This window comes from Pseudopipra pipra, chromosome 2 (genome assembly GCF_036250125.1).
Source record: "Pseudopipra pipra isolate bDixPip1 chromosome 2, bDixPip1.hap1, whole genome shotgun sequence".
Taxonomy (NCBI): domain Eukaryota; kingdom Metazoa; phylum Chordata; class Aves; order Passeriformes; family Pipridae; genus Pseudopipra; species Pseudopipra pipra.
The window spans coordinates 22,814,721-22,830,639 of record NC_087550.1 but is presented as its reverse complement, the minus strand read 5'-3'; the positions used below and the strand labels follow the sequence as shown (position 1 = coordinate 22,830,639).

The window sequence follows — 15,919 nt, the reverse complement described above, 5'->3', positions numbered from 1 at the left end:
CAAAGCTTGCAGTGTGCAACAGATATCAAGCTTTTTCCTGTTTATTAATCTTAGGCATGTTCATCCTTAGAATGGTGCGTTGTTTTAAAAAGGTCTCCACGGCTAAAAAAAAAAATCATATGAAGATCCTGTGGCTGAGAAACCACCATCATTCTTTTTCTCCAAAAGACTCTTCACTGATGGTCATTTTCTAAGTTGACAGAAAAAGATGTGATTTTCTCGAGACAAGCCCTGCTCTCTGCTAAGGGTGTTCTCCCCCCTCTGGAATTTGCAGATCCATTAACCAGCAGTACAACTGCCCTTGTTCACTCACTACAGGATCCAAGAGCTGTGCACCCCTGTCGTCGTTAGCAAGACCCCCCAGGGTGGAGGGCTGGCAGGACAGAAAAGGCTGCCAAGCTATTGGGGAATGCAGAACCCAACTTACTTTTTCCACAAACCTTTATTCTGTACAGCTTTTGAGCCAAACAGTGAGGAGTCCAAAGGTGACAGTTACATTCCCTACCCCACAAGTCCTCACACACACACATCTCTTCTTCCCATGTCTTGAACAAAAAGCTGATGTGGTATTAACTCTCAGTCCTGCTGCTCTGTGTCCTGTTCAAGTGGTCAAAGCTTCTTTGGAGCATGGAAAGGGAAGTCTTCAGCTGTGAAGACACAACCATCACAACCCCCCCCCAGTTACTTAAGTTAATCTCCTACATGGGTGAGTGGTATCAGGAAAATAATGTCTCCCTACTCCTTTTTTTTCCCCCTCCAAGATTTCATGTGATTTCCTCCTCCCTGTTTCCATAAACAGTTGACTTACTGTGCTCTCCTAACAGCTATATCCTGTGCAGTTTATAAATAGTAACAGTCCAGGATGATAAAGTCTTAACACCTCACCAGACAACAGTGCAGAAGATAAGCCACCCCACTCAGTTTTAGTCACAGATAATGTTCATAACAAATACTAAGGAACATGGCAGCAAAATATGAATTTTCTTTTAATACCTGGCCCTCCTAGTGCATTCTGGTGCACAAAATGTGTTTAGATTATTGACAACACTCAGAAAACACAAAGTAACAGGCACTGTGTCAGAACTTCCAGGCAAAAAGTGTTATTTGGGATGAAAGAAGTGGTGAAATTCTCACCTTTTTTTTTTTTTTTTTTACACCGTGTGTTCAAAAGGCACTTAACACTTCAGAATTAGGAATTGTTTGGATAGTAAGCAGAGAAAATGAAAAGGGCATGGAAACCATGCTGTGATCAAAGTGGTTAATTAATAGATTAACGGCAATACTGTGTGCAGAGGCACCTCTAAATAAGGAATATAAAAATGGTTTCTTTTTCTACCCACTCTTAATGCATACAAGAACACAGAGCAAACTGGTGATGGATAGAGGTACACGTGGACTTCCCTCACAGCTTTCCTAATATTCCATCACATTTTAAGGTTTAATAAAGGAACTTAAAATCAGAACATTAATGGGTTGCAAGTTAAAACTAAAGCATGAATTACTGTCCCTCACTTACTGAGTTGAAATTTCAGCCAGAGATTTACCAGGCATAGACTTCAGGATCAGAGAGACAACAGCATTCAGCAAGTTACTGTAAAGAAGGATTAATTCTATAGCTATGGAGCCCCTCAGAAACATATGGTCTGCAGTTATTTATTTTTTACTGGAGATTAGGTGGCCCATTGACACCAAAGCTAAGTGAAGCTCTAGCCAATATCTAGAAGAGTAGTGGGGAGCAAAAGCCAGGATAAACCTGAACAAAGACACCCCATAAGAGGTGGGAAAATACTTAAGACGTCTTAACATGAGTCCTAGAAAGCAAAGTGTTTTGAAACACTCCAGTCTTTGCTTTGTCATGATTCAGAACTGCATCAACACCTCTCATCAATACAAGTACTTGACAAGTTTTAAGAAAATTGACGTGAATACTTATATCTTAGTCAGAATAACAACAACAACAAAAAAACCCACAAAAAACAAACAAACAAACAAACAAACCACCAAACCAAAACCAAACCAATCCAAAACATCAGAAACATAAGCACCGCCTACTTACTAAATTCAAGCCTATGGCAAAACAGATCAAGGAATCACGAAAACTTTAGTTAATACCAGAGGACATCAAACAAAAGGTATGATAACATATGGGAGAAAACTTGAGTTGTTGAGAAACAAGAACATCACCAGAGAAAGACTGTCAGACCTACCTGCTCAAGCATTTCAATTGAGTCTCTTAAGACTCCCTTTACATGTTTAACCTGTTCCTTATCATACTGAGGGATCTCTTCTTTTGATACCATTTCTGGAGATATGCTGAAAAAGATTGATATTACATTAGAAACATGAAACAAGCACCCTGACACCTTTTTGAAAACAACTGCTCTCTGCCACCCTTGCTCTGTCATTACCAAAACCATCCTTTTACAAGAGCCACAGAAAAAGCTGCCTGCAGTTGAATTCCAATCCCTGCTGCCTTCAAGATACTGCTTCAGACCTTTGTAGACAACAGCCACTAAGAAAAAAAATGTGCTCACATTACATCTACAACAAGTTCTCACACTTCAGTGAGCAAAATCTTTCTTATAAATAAAGTTGCTCTAATCAGTTGTGAGATGGTCATTACAGGAGGTCACCACACCATTTCCAGACTCAACATCAGGTTATGATTTTTAACTTATTTATTGATACTGTATTCAAGAGAGGAAGCAACATCTTCCTGTGTCCGAATACAAAAGGCATGCAACATGTAAGTTTGAGGGAAAGATTTGCCAGGAAACTCACAGAAAGAAGCTAACAAGTTAAATGAATCTTTAACATTACATTTGAGATCATGCTGGTTCACACAGAATGAACACTTCGGTTCTGTGATATTCACAGAAGATGAGTCACAGCAGGGTGATAAATGCAAACTAAGGTTAATGTTCCCCAAAAACCAGCTTGTCAAAGGAGAAACTTGTTACTGCAAGATGCAGTCAGACATGTCCCTGGATCTCAACACAGACCACAGAAGTGCAGCAAGCCCCAGCAACTTATGAAAACTTGCCACTGAATTTCAGTGTTTAGATTTTTTTTCTTTGGATCAGATTCTCACATAAGCTGAGGAAGAAAGCAAGCAAAGACTGTGAATTCAACTTACTTCAAAGAGCTTTCTTCCTGAAGCTGGACATGATAGAGGGACTGAGCTGCATGCTCTATCTTTGACAGTTTGAGAAACAGTGTTATATTCAGCAAGACCAAGAGCAGCAAACTGTAGAGAGAACAAAAATCAAGTCCCGTAAGAATTTCGGTTGCAATGCTAGAAAAACAAGATCTAGGCTAAAAACAGCTAAGGAAACAGTCATTCTGGGAGAAAAAAAGGTGTAGGGCAGAACTATACTGAAAATAGAGATCTATCCAAACAATTCTTAGCAGTTAACATTAAGCTGTGGAATAGGAACAAACAGAAAGAGCAATAGTATCTGCTCTAGGAACTTTTAAAACTAGGAATTAGTAAATTCTAGACTTTTTTTTTTTAATAGGATCAGACCTAAGAAAATCTGTAAGGTAGAGTAGTTTGGCAAATCAGCATTTTCATTCCAAGTGTCATTTCTAAGTCAATTCATTCCCCTCCTATACCCAGTATTCCACTCATTTGTTAAATTAGGTTAAGATTTATTATGCTAACATGCAATGTTGACATGCAAAAGAGGAACAGACAAAAACAGATAAAGACTAAGATGAGCTTGAGTCAAGCCACATTTTAATGCAAGTGAGTACTTACAAGACACTCATTACTACAATGATGGTGGTGGTCCTACTTACTGCATCTCTTTTCCTTCCTATAGGGCATGGAAGAGAAGGAGGTTAAAAAGTACTGAAGAACATTCCTAAAGGATGCCTGCAGATATATGTCAGTGCCCAACACTTCACAGAGAATAGCTCAACAGCTTCTGATGGAAAAAAATAACAAATCATGTGGGTGCACAGGATCATCTCCAACATTCACCAAGGCATTTTTGCAGTCATCTCCAACAAGTCAAGCTGAACAGTCAGGCTCTCCCATCAGAATTCCCCCTACCCCAGTATGCTGGGGACAACACAGCACTGGGGCATGGTATCACTAAACATAGCCTGAGAAGGCTACAGTCCATCCATTACTAACATGCCTTCACCACATATACTGCTGGTCACACATGAGCAGAGACAGGCTGCAAAGTGGCTCTTTGCTGCTTGTTCTCATGCTCACATTAATCTTTCTGACAACCAGTGCCAATCAAGTTCTCCTGTGACTTGTCCCATCATTACTGGCTTGGTTTATCTATTGTCCTGAAGACAGCCTCTCAAAAGACTATCTGCTATCCATCAGGCAACAGGGACCAGACGCTTGTGAGGGAGAGGAAGTGTGCATGCCCTCTCCAAACTGAGCACCAATCACCTACCACGGTGGGCAGGCTGATCTTTAAATGTAATTACAGTTTCATACACTCACACCTCCTGCCTTGGACAAAGAACATACACAAAAGTTGTAGTGTATACAGAGACAGACACACTCATCTGAAAAGGTGGAGCAGCAGTAGCAAAATTAAGTAATCAAGAAGTAATTTCAGATAGGTAAACAGTCCTTTACACATGCTGCTGATCCAAATATTCTCTCAGTGCTATACTCAGTGTTGCTTCTCCCTTCAGAGAAGTGCACTTGCTCCTACTTCAGTGTTTACAATTCAACTTCTGTCATGGAATCCACCATTCTCTGGTACACATTAATGCACAGATGTTTCTGATCTCTCTAGGTATAGCTAATACTGTATGTGTTAGTGGCCAAGTCTGTCATGCTTTAGGGCAATGGAGCTGCAAGAAGTACTTCAGTGACTCAGAAATTACAGAAGCAGATGGGAAACAGACTTAACATTAAAAAAAAAAAAAAAAACAAAAACAAAAATGAGGTGACAGGGCCAAGACACAATTGACAAAGTTGAATCAACTCATTACTTGGGTATGCTGTTATTTGAAGAAACAAAGCAATTTTTCTGAAACTGTACAAGAGTCAGGTTAATTTTTTTTTCCTGATTCAATCTTATTTTAATCTTATGCACATTGAGAGCAGCATTTTAGGTTTAAAACTGAAGGTGATATTAAGCTTAATTTCATGAGATAATGTTAAAAGTGACTATGCATGCTCCCAACCTACTTTATGCAAACTTGAACATATTAAAGCATTTGCTATCACACTGATTAAATAAAGACATGAGTAATATATACACAAGTGCTACTCTTGCACTATTATAAGAGTTGTGCTTCCTTGAACACACCTTTTGGAAAACACTTAATATAAAAATTCCTACCTATTATGCTGCCCTGGGACTCTACTCCCATGTCACCAGAGGAATGTTGGGAAGAGCGTTTGGGAAGTGATTCTGCCAGACCTCGGTGTAAAGTGCGTCGTCTTCGTCTCAGAGCAACTAATTTTCCAGAGTCTTCTATGGACTGATTAATTGCATATTCCTCCATTAGGAGATCTGATTCTGCAGTGGAAAAAAATATAGTTACTGAACTGTCAAAAGCAAAGCTGAAAAGCTTAGCACTGAAGACTTAAAATGTCAGTTATGGAGGGCGGCAGTGAGAGGAACAAGTGCATCTTCTAGTAAATAAACTTAAAGCAGGTCTAACAAACTACACCTTGACCTGTACCACCTGTCCTCTTTGCTAGAGGGCACTTGGAACACTTTTCAGAGATTGTTTTAATGATTGTTTAATGATATGCAAGACAGCAGCCGGAAGAGCACTGCAAAACACTGTTAGACTGAGACTAGGAATTGTGTTAGACTGCGAGCCTGAAGCCGTGGCTGGCCAGGCTGTTAACAGACATATCCATGGAGCCTGCCAAGTGCCACTGCTTCTCTTTTCATGTGCACAATCAAGGAAATGCTTAGAGATAAGCACATGCAGTTGAGAGTAACAGCTTTCCTGCTGCTCTTCATGTTTCCTTCAGAAAGCAATTCTGACAAGGTATACAAGGTATACAAAGTATGTTAGCTTCTTTCATACCCTGGAACTGGCAGATATATTGATGACAGGAAATTCTGTCTTCGAGACTGCTTAGGTGTCTTTTTTTCAACCCTTTCTTTAAGGAACCAAGTTTGACAGATGTGAAAACATACAGAGCAAAGGTAGCCTCCTTACTCCAGCACAAAGAAGAAAATGCCTCACCAAGTTGTTTGAAGTTTTCCTGTATTCCTCCCCACGTATTCTTCTCGATTACAGTCTTGACAAGGCCCCAAGGCTGTTTTTTGTACTTCACTTCTGCAGAAACCCTAGTAAACAGAATGCAATAATGAAAGAGCGGTCTTCTAGGCATCACAGTGATAACAGAAATCTCTCATCAGAAGCAGGCCTCTAGATTATGTTTATTATCTGAACCACCAACTGGAACTGCCCTGGCTTTCCACCTGGGCAGCACTTTCATTGAAGAAACACAAGAAATAGACAGTAGCAAAGACAACATCTCTAGCCAAAGCCTCAAAATCTGAATGTCCAAACTATGGGAAACACTTTAAACTGTTCTCCTTCAGACTCAGACTAGCAGACCATTTTTACCCACTGAAGCATTCTCATTTTAACATACATTTAAAATAAGATTCAGGGTTTCAGATCATAAAGTCCTGATTTTTACTTTGTATGTGTACACATATATATTACATGGGCACTTCAAAAGCAGCAAGTAAAATTCATTATCACCACTCACAAATCAAGTGCTCAGACCCCACCCTGAGTAGACAGAAATTAAAATCTGTCTTTCTGTGAGCATGATAGAGGGGAAATGGCATTCCTGGCTTGCATTCCCCAGGTCAAGCTAATCAATAGCACTTCCAGAACAAAAATTAACTGGAGTAGAATCCTTCAGAAGGATGCTTCTAGCAACTGAGTGAATCCCAAAGCCCTCCATAAGGGACAAAAAGATAGCCTGTGACTTCAGTTTCAGTCAAGAACACTGACCATCCTAGAATACACTTTTTTCAACTTTTCAAATAATCTTCCACATCAATGCAAGCCCACTGTGTTTCTAGTCTAACAAAATGAAATCTTTCAAATGGAGTTTTTGAGCCATTTTAAACACAGTATAAGGCCATCTGTAACATCACCATGTGCCTTTCATTCTGTACATGCCTAGTCTGTGTACCATGTTGAAACCTAAGATTTTACTCTTACCCTAGGGTTGTCATGTCTCTCAGATAAAACAAACCTAGCTCTCAAAGAGGAAGTGATTCACTCAAAAAAATAATCTAGAACAGTTGTTCAAGGACTTTTCTTCCATTCTCCTCCCAGTAGAGAGGGAGTCTTATACTACTTTTATATCCTGAAATAAGCCAGAATAGAATCCAGGCTTGCTTACCTTTCCTGCTGAAGTTTGAGATACAAGGTCTTACTAATGACAACACAAGAACTACCAAGGATTACATAGTCAGAGAGCCATGGAAATGTACTCAACATGGAACTTGATCACTTCAAATGTTTTCAACAAATGGGAGAGGAACTCTCCTATCTAGGTATAGTTTAGTTGAGTATCCTTCCACCAAAACTGAGTACGTTCCATCTTTCCTGCACCTTTTGGTGAAACCACCCTCCTCTGCAGGCCCTCAGCAAGGATATCTAGGAAATTCTGTAATAAAACATCTCACTTTGTTCCAACATATCCCACTCACACAGCTGTACTCCAAAACCCACGGCTGGTCAGAACCCAGTTGGAGATGAGTTCTGTACCTCAGAGTCAACACGAGTTCATTTCTCACTGCATTAATGAGATCCAAATACAGCATACATGTGACAAGGAATAAAGCAAGCTTATGTTTCGGAAGATATCTCCAACTTCAAGAGAAACTGACAATCTCTATGCTGCTGACAGGCACATTTTTTTAATAAGCACACATCATCAACCTGTAAGATCTGTGCCTTGGCTTCTCCCCTCCCACTGTGCCCCACCCAGGCTCACCGCAATCGACACTTGTGACTGGACGTGCGGCTGATACAGTATCTGTTCACAGTGTAGAAATAATCGTGGTAGGGGACATCATGGGTCAGTACCTCAGCATCCACCTGATAAGACTGGCCTTTCTGGCTCTGTTTATGCAGGATCTATCATAAAAGAAAGTAAAAATAAGAAGGTATATTCATGGTACACAATTTTTTCCCCTCTTTCAGCCTGAGTTCCTTAGGCTAGACCAACCAACTATAAGTGAAATAGAGAGGAAGCCTGAAGAACCACTATAAAAATCAGTTAAGAGTGTCAAATATAGATAGGGTGAGAAAAGAGAAGATGCCTCCTGCTACAGCCAGCATAGGCAGCAGTAGTACTTCCCCACTACCACTTCAAGTACCAGATGCAAGGCTGGCCACTGACTCATTACCACAGCTCTTCTTTGAGACCTGCATCTTTCCCAAAGCAGAATTTCAGAATGGTTGAGATTGGAAAGCATCTCTGGTGGCCATCTTGTCCAAAAACTGTTCCCAGGCAGGGCAATCTAGAGCAAGTTGCCCAGGACCATGTCCAGGTGGTTTTCCAGTATCTCCAAGGAAGGAGATACCACAACCTTTGTGGACAACCTGTTCCACTACTCATTCACCCTCACAGTAAAAAAGTGTTTCCTGACGTTCAGAAGGAATCACCTGTGTTTCGATTTGTATCCATCACCTCGGTCCTGCCACTGGGCACCACTGACAGCCGTGGTAGTGAAAGCCTGGCTCAGACTTCTTTGTACCTCCCTTCAGATACTTCTATACATTGTAAGATCCCTTGAGCCTTCTCTTCTCCAGCCTGAACATTCCCAGCTCTCAGCTGTTTCTCCTATTAGATGCTCCAGTCCCTTCATCATCTTAGTGGCCCTCTGTTGGACTCTTCACCTCTTGTACTGGGGAGCCCAGAAATGAACACAAAGCATTTAATTGCTTCTTTTCATCCCCCAATTCCTAAGAAGCGTTAATACCTTTCCCCACAGACTCTGTGGGAGTTTACAGCCATCTGCAAAGGTAGAAAGCCTCTCTGATTTCATGACCATTTGCTCACTAATGTTGAGAGGGGCTTAGAGGTGCCAAGTTTAAACTACAGATCCACATTCATCTCACTGAACTTTAATCTATGGTCAGAACTCTGGCAGACCAGAGAGCTGACATCTCCCTTGCTTTAAAGGGCACCAGACAGGCACACACACGCACACAGTACCTGCTTTTCAGTTGCAGTTGTGAACTTCCCACAAAGTGGATTGTTAATCGTTACAGTGTACGTCAAAGTCCTCAACTGATTGCCATTGGAATCTCTATTCCAAGGGGTTGATACAGCATCTAGATGAGAAGTTATGCAAAATCTCACATACAAATTACCTAAAAGGCATTATCCCTGCCCAATCATATCTTAACAGCTTGAGAACAGCAGTGGGGAGAAAGACAGAAAACTGATTCCAAATAGTTGCAGTTTTCTTCAGGGAGGGGAAAATTGTAGCTCACGGATGAACAAAGCGGAAGCACTAAGTAGCTGAACCTGAGTCTACTCAAAGAGACTTGAGGGTATAGAAAAGAATACGCAATTAAATGAAAATATGTCATTTCCCATCTGCTTAAAGTTGAATAGATTCACTCAGCATTATCAAAAGCTTTTGCCACTTTGCCTTCCAAGCTGACACCGAATAAATATTACCCTTTTTGACTTAATTTTCTGTTCTTCTGATCTCTGTGAATAAAATTTACTCATCCAGAAAATTAAGGCCTGTGAGTATCATTTAAGAAGATGCAATGATTGTGCCAGCCATACAAATTTCACTATTTGTGGGACACAATGTAATGAGAAATACCCCACAGAATGCATCAACTTAATAGCCTACCCAAAATTCAGGCATTAAAGTGCAGTTTTGCATTAAGGTACTCTGAAATAAGGCTTTTACTCCAAAATATGATTGATCTACATCTGCTATCTATGGAAGCAACAGTCTAGCTTTAAATGTCCTCTCTCGTAGTGAAACTTTAAAGCTTCAAAATTCTTTTAAAGCAGGAAGAAACTTAAAATTCACCTTAGCCCTATTTAGCAATTCTTAGTGGTCAAAATTTTCAGGGTAGTTTGTAACAAAGAAGGCAGAAGAGTTTATTACCTACTATACTCCTGGAACTGAGAAACCTCTGCATGAAGTGAGAATTGGTGAAAAGGATTTCAAACATCTTGTCTGCAGTGATGTGGAAAACTCTGTTTATAAAAAGTCTTCCATAGAGATCATTCTCAGAGACTGTCTCCTTCACTGCTAAGAAAGGCAGAGAGAGCAGGTTAAGAACAGTATTATGAAGCACCTTTATATTATTCTAAGCTTTATTACAGCTCAAATTCTTCCCAAGCTTACATCAACATTTGTTTCTCACTCTCAGAAACCCAGTAATGATATTGGCATGTGATTTGATAGGTTGGTTGCCTTCAGGAACAAAGTCCAGAACTGATTTTCAAACATACACCACTACCACCACCCCCACCATCTCCCTGTGCAAATTCATAAATCAACATCAAAAGATCCTATCTCCTTAGTTTTGCCTTCAGTATTCTACTAATCCTACAGGAAACATTGGGGAAAGACAAAAAGTTAACATAATCTTTATTAATATGTGTGCCTATTGTACAAAGGACAAGCAAACAGGACAGTGAAACCATAATAATTTTCTTCTCAGCTGTGGCTAGTTTCAGAATTCTGCTTTTAACATTTGTAATGCTGGTAGCGTCCACAGTCTAAGAGACCAGGTAGACTCACAAACAGTTCCTCAAACCCTTCCTCCCTCCATACCTATTTAACAGGAACACAGGAGGTACCCTGCTCCATTTTGCAGTCCCAAAAATGCACCAAGGGGCTCAACTGCATCACCCATTTCAAAGCCACCAAGCACCCCAGAGGTGTTGTGTGACTGCAGCACTGATCTTTGCTATTTCTGCTTCTTGGTGGTTGCTGGCATGACTCAGCTTTGTGGTTGTCTCAGCCACTCTTGCAAGAGATAAGAGACAGAATTACAATCCTGGAGGGCAAGCAGTCTCCTGTGCCAGCCCCAGCTCAATCTGCTTATACAGAATCACCAAAACCACAAAACGCTCCCCCCCACACACACACACATATTACTAAAATGTAATAAAAAGCCCAAAAGCAAATCTTGCAGCAGACAGACAGTTAGGATGCCTAACCTTTCGACTAATACAAATGACTGCTCAGAGCTAGGAAAGGTCAGTGCCAGCCACCAACACAAAGGTAGTCTGAATATCAAGCTATAGGTCACACACTGCCTACAAGCTAAAGTTGCAGCACTTAAAACATTACTGCTTAGTAGAAGTCAGGATTGATAAATGCAAATGCAGCAACTAAACACCACAGCAGTCCCCAACGAAACCCAATTCTGACTGAGCAGACTTCCTCTCTAGTGTTGCTTCTAGCCTGCTAAAAATCCCCATTACACATCTGCCTCAAAAAAAGTTCTTTTTGATCTCTCAGGCTTCAATGTAGGACCCCAAAAGTGAAGCGTGAGTGCCGTATTTTTGTGCTTGCACAAGAGATTGACTTCCTTCCTGTGCCATGTTCTGCTTATGCAATTGTAATTCCACACAATTACAAGATGGGACAGAAAGCAAACACACATTTCAAGAGGCCTATTTAACCAGTCAATATGCAGTTATTATGTGCAGAATACAAATTCTGCTGTGCTGAAACATTCTGTGGGAAGCCAGAAATTCTGCCTGAGTTTTCAGCTTATGCTCACTATATTTCCTCTCCCAGCCAAATCTAACTCTAACAAAATGCAGGTCAAGTGAACTGTAAATTTGACCTCAGTTAACAAGATCAGCATTACAGACTTCTCCTTTCAGAGTGCACCCACCACTTCCTCTCTATCACTAAGAAACAGGAAGCTTCAGATATTGATGTTGACATCCCTTTTGCCTACTGTGCATCAGCTAACATATGTGGAGTCAGGTACCAGGTAATTCAAACCTAGTTACTCCAGTTGAGCATTACTCAGCTGGACCTTGACATGCCCAAGAAATCTGCTACCACTTAAAAAATGAAAATACAAAGGCCCAGACACATGATCAAGTCACCATGCATCAGATAAGCTTTGTCAGCTATTTGTATATGTTTTAGCAAATACAAGATAATATAAGTTACCTCCACCCCAGTAAGCCTTAGCTAAACGGCACAACGTCACGATCACCTGAAATGCCTGAGGACAGCTACTATTTTTGTGCTGATGCAAGGTAATTTGGTAAGCCACAGAAACTTATGATATGCACAAAGCCCATGCATTAATACCTTAGGGTGCAGACTTTGCTACTGAGCTGTTTTGCACTTCATGCAAGAAGCTTGTCCTCCTTCTAGTGAGTCTTAAGGAAGAACACTAGCAGGTCTGCACAAAACTTCCTGTTAGTAGATTTACTTACACTTTATTTCTATCTAGTCATGTCTTTAACAAGGAATAGTTAATGAAGTACAAAGTGCATGACAGTGTCTATCGAGAAATACATTTTTACTTTAATCCCTCTCAGTTCTTAGAACAAACAAAGAAAAAATTTTAAAAAATGTTGTTAGCATATAAAGCAGTATTTTCAGAAACTCCAGCCTGAAACTGGGTTTATATATCAGGCCTATCAGCTACTTTAGATGCCAGGACTCAAACAGCTGTTCTCCAGAAAGCCTGGAAATCTTTTAGATGACGGGTCTGGAAGGTGCATGTATGTATAAATGCTGCTCTGAGTTCCACATCTGTGGAAGCAAGTTGCTGCATACACCAAGAGCTTGACAAGCTTCAAGTCACTTTCACCCAGGTTTCTCAAAATTTACCTGTAAAAAACCTAGACAAAGCAGCAAGCACAACCAGTAGCACAGCAAAGAATAAGTGTACAATTGACATGCTTGCAATTTGAATAGACAGCTTTAACCACTTACCTCCGCTACAAATAAAGATGCACATTGGTCTACTGTTTTGTTTGTTTTTACTCACACAGGTAAACTTGTATCTGCCTTTATTTACCTCTATACTAGAGCAACATCATGCATTTGACCTAGGACTGGCTTAGAAATATTCTTTATGAACAAAATGCTTTGTACAGGTATAGAGAGATCAGTCTAACTCCTTCGCTTTTAATGTAGTTCTAACCCCTCAGCAGCATGCAATTATCAACACTAACTCTCTTAGCCTGAATACATTTATAGCTGAATTGGAGCTGTCTGATAAAAGAACATGAGATTATTCTGACTTTGGGTAAGAATCCCTAGGGACCCAGAAATCCAGAAGTAAATATATTACCCAGAGTGTCCTGGTTCAGCCTGAAGACAGCAAGTCTGTTCCCTCCCCCTCTATTGCCTTGCACTTTATAAGGTCATTTTCATCACTGCAAGGCAAGCTGTGAAATAATGTTTGAATATAATACCATTAGGTAGCAGTGACTGTAGAGGTTTAAAAACATATGCAGTGCAAGAAAAGAGACAGAAAATGGTGGGGTGGGGGAAGGGGGCAGCAAGAAAAAAACTCGTTCTTAAAATTGTCATCAACAACCAACAGCTGAAAGCTAAACACACACCACAAGCAAGTTAAGAAAGCTGAACTGATAGGAGCAAAGGCTATCAAACAAATTAATAAGGATGCTGATTTTTCCACTCCACGGAGTTAGGGGAGGATCAGGACTTAAAAAAAAAAAAAAAAGGTATGCAAATCTTGGCACTGTTCAGCATTTCTGTACCACTGGGGATGGGGGAAAAAAGTGCACACTGCATGAAGAACATATACAGATGTTCTGCCTTTAACCAGATACACCTGAAATCAAGTTAATAAAACCAGTTCCTAGAAGTGAACATGTTCCAGACATCATCCATTTGAAGACTGTATCAGCAGAATTAGCCATTTTCAGAGAACTCTCCTATACTTTAAAAGACTAAGTACAAAATTAATTTGGGGAGGTACTAAGTACTGTCTCAATGCTAGCTTTTTCCAGTTCACAAGATAAGAAACCCTCAACCTTATGCCTTTTGCCTTTAGACAACCCAAACCAGCTGTGTAAACAGATAGATGTAGACATATATTCAAAAAAAATATGTCTTTTCAGTATTTTGATTAAAATGCCAACAAGATAACAGGGCTACTCTTCCTTACATATACTCTATCCAAAATTTCCTATCTTGGGGTGGGGGGAAACCAACACAAGGCTGAACCAATTTCAACCATCCTGTATTTCAAACACTGTATGCCCCATACATCCCTGTCTCCAAGAAAGGTCAAGCCATTGCTGTACCCATCTCACAGCACCACAGTGCAGACAGTTACACTCTCCTGCAGACCGCACATTTAAGGTGGTTATTAGTACAAACAGAAACAATGCAGTAAATCTGTCAAGTTATGCAAGGAGATCAGAAATTTATTATGCCCTCATATACAGTGAAGTTTTCTAATAGAAAACATTGTTTTCCAATTTCCTGCTTTCCCGTTTTTTCTTTGAAGTATTTCATGCAGCTGAACATTGCCAATGAAAGAAAGGAAAAACCAAAAAAACCCACCCTACATACAAAAGAGTCATTAGAGGAAATTAAAAAAAACCTCTTGGCCCTGTTTTGGAAATGTGTATTCCATGCTTGAACTAAAATTCGTTTTCTAAAATTTACAATTAAGACCACAGATATTAATTTTTAGCTCAGCCAAAAGTTTGTCATGGCTCAAGAATTTATACTCCGATTTATGAAGCCAGACAAAAGCGCCAAGATGCAGGTCCATAGGCCAGTGGTGCCTAGTGGGATGCACACCCTACTTCCCCCAAAGTAACCAGTGTGAGAACTGCTTCGGACAATGGAACTAGTGTTGGGAAGAACAAGAGTTTTGAGCTTGCCCCTCACCTTATTTGCCAGGACACCTCCATGGGCAGCCTGAGTACGAGCCAGAGGACACAAGAGAAATTAATCGCATGGGTAAAGCTTTGTCATGTAGGAAAGCTATTTCGTTTGCGTGAAGGAATTCACCTTGTAAGGGTATGGGGCAACTGCAATAGAAAACAGACAGAAACAGAAGAAAAAAATTCTAAGCATGAAGAATCTGAGAGAAAAGATTAATGCTGTGAGTCTAGAAAATCCTGCTCTGAATAAAAGACTAGTCTTGGGGGAGGGAGGAGAAATAAGAAAAGCAGCATGAAGTCAGTCGTTTTTTTATTAAAGAGACATCTCCAGTTTAAAATGTTCTATTTATTCGACATCACTAATGCAAGGATGACAGGGAGTATTTACTGCTATTGTTCAGGCAGCTAGCAGCATGAAAGACAACAGGACTGTTTTTCAGTTAGTTCCACTGGAGACCTTTCCCATAAAAAATAAAACCCAGAAGAGAGATGTGGTACTAAGAAGATAGGAAAACTGCAAGATATCTAAAACATCCAAAGGCCAAACTTTCTGCTGCTCTCAAAGATACACCTGTGAAGGGAGTAAATTAATTTGTGAAGCTTGTTAAGTGTGTAGGAGTATGGCATAAACAGCATCCTGTTCAATTAGGTATATTCACAAAAATGATAAAATCTGACATGCATCAAGTTGAATCTGAACTCCAGCAAACACAGAAGGAGTATGGGTGAGCAAAAGGAAAATTAGTTGAATAAAAAGTATATCCCCAGGCAAAAATCACAATTTGCAGGCAGCCAATTCAATCCATAACTTTAAAAGCTTTCCTGGACTCCTCAATGATCCCAACATAAAGACCCCCGCACACAACTTCAGTTGTCAACTCTGAAAGGGTAAGATACAAAATTTCCCAGAGAGATTAAGAACCAGCCTCAATTAACTGAACTGTTCTATTTCTGCCAACGAGTGATGAAAGTTAGTTCTTTTCACACACGAAAGAAATATTCAGCTGCTACTAAGCACACTGCTGCTGTTGAGCTTTTCTGTCTTTCATTTGCACACCA

At 40.2% G+C, this 15,919-nt stretch overlaps 1 protein-coding gene across 8 annotated transcripts in view; it reads right to left on the bottom strand.

Annotated features, from left to right (window-relative positions):
• Positions 1 to 423: 423 nt before the first annotated feature.
• Positions 424 to 15,919, bottom strand: part of GRAMD1C (GRAM domain containing 1C) — a 51,263-nt gene continuing 35,767 nt past the window's right edge. For 5 of the 8 annotated variants that reach the window (XM_064644372.1, XM_064644375.1, XM_064644374.1 and 2 more), the window contains 9 exons: positions 10,113 to 10,259; positions 9,194 to 9,312; positions 7,967 to 8,109; positions 6,187 to 6,290; positions 5,322 to 5,501; positions 3,761 to 3,818; positions 3,137 to 3,247; positions 2,208 to 2,313; positions 424 to 647 (listed from right to left, as the gene is read on the bottom strand). In XM_064644372.1, the coding sequence (XP_064500442.1) occupies positions 570 to 647; positions 2,208 to 2,313; positions 3,137 to 3,247; positions 3,761 to 3,818; positions 5,322 to 5,501; positions 6,187 to 6,290; positions 7,967 to 8,109; positions 9,194 to 9,312; positions 10,113 to 10,259 (1,046 nt within the window). In that variant the 3' untranslated portion in view covers positions 424 to 569. The other 3 variants (XR_010428051.1, XM_064644373.1, XM_064644377.1) reach the window with 3 other exon arrangements.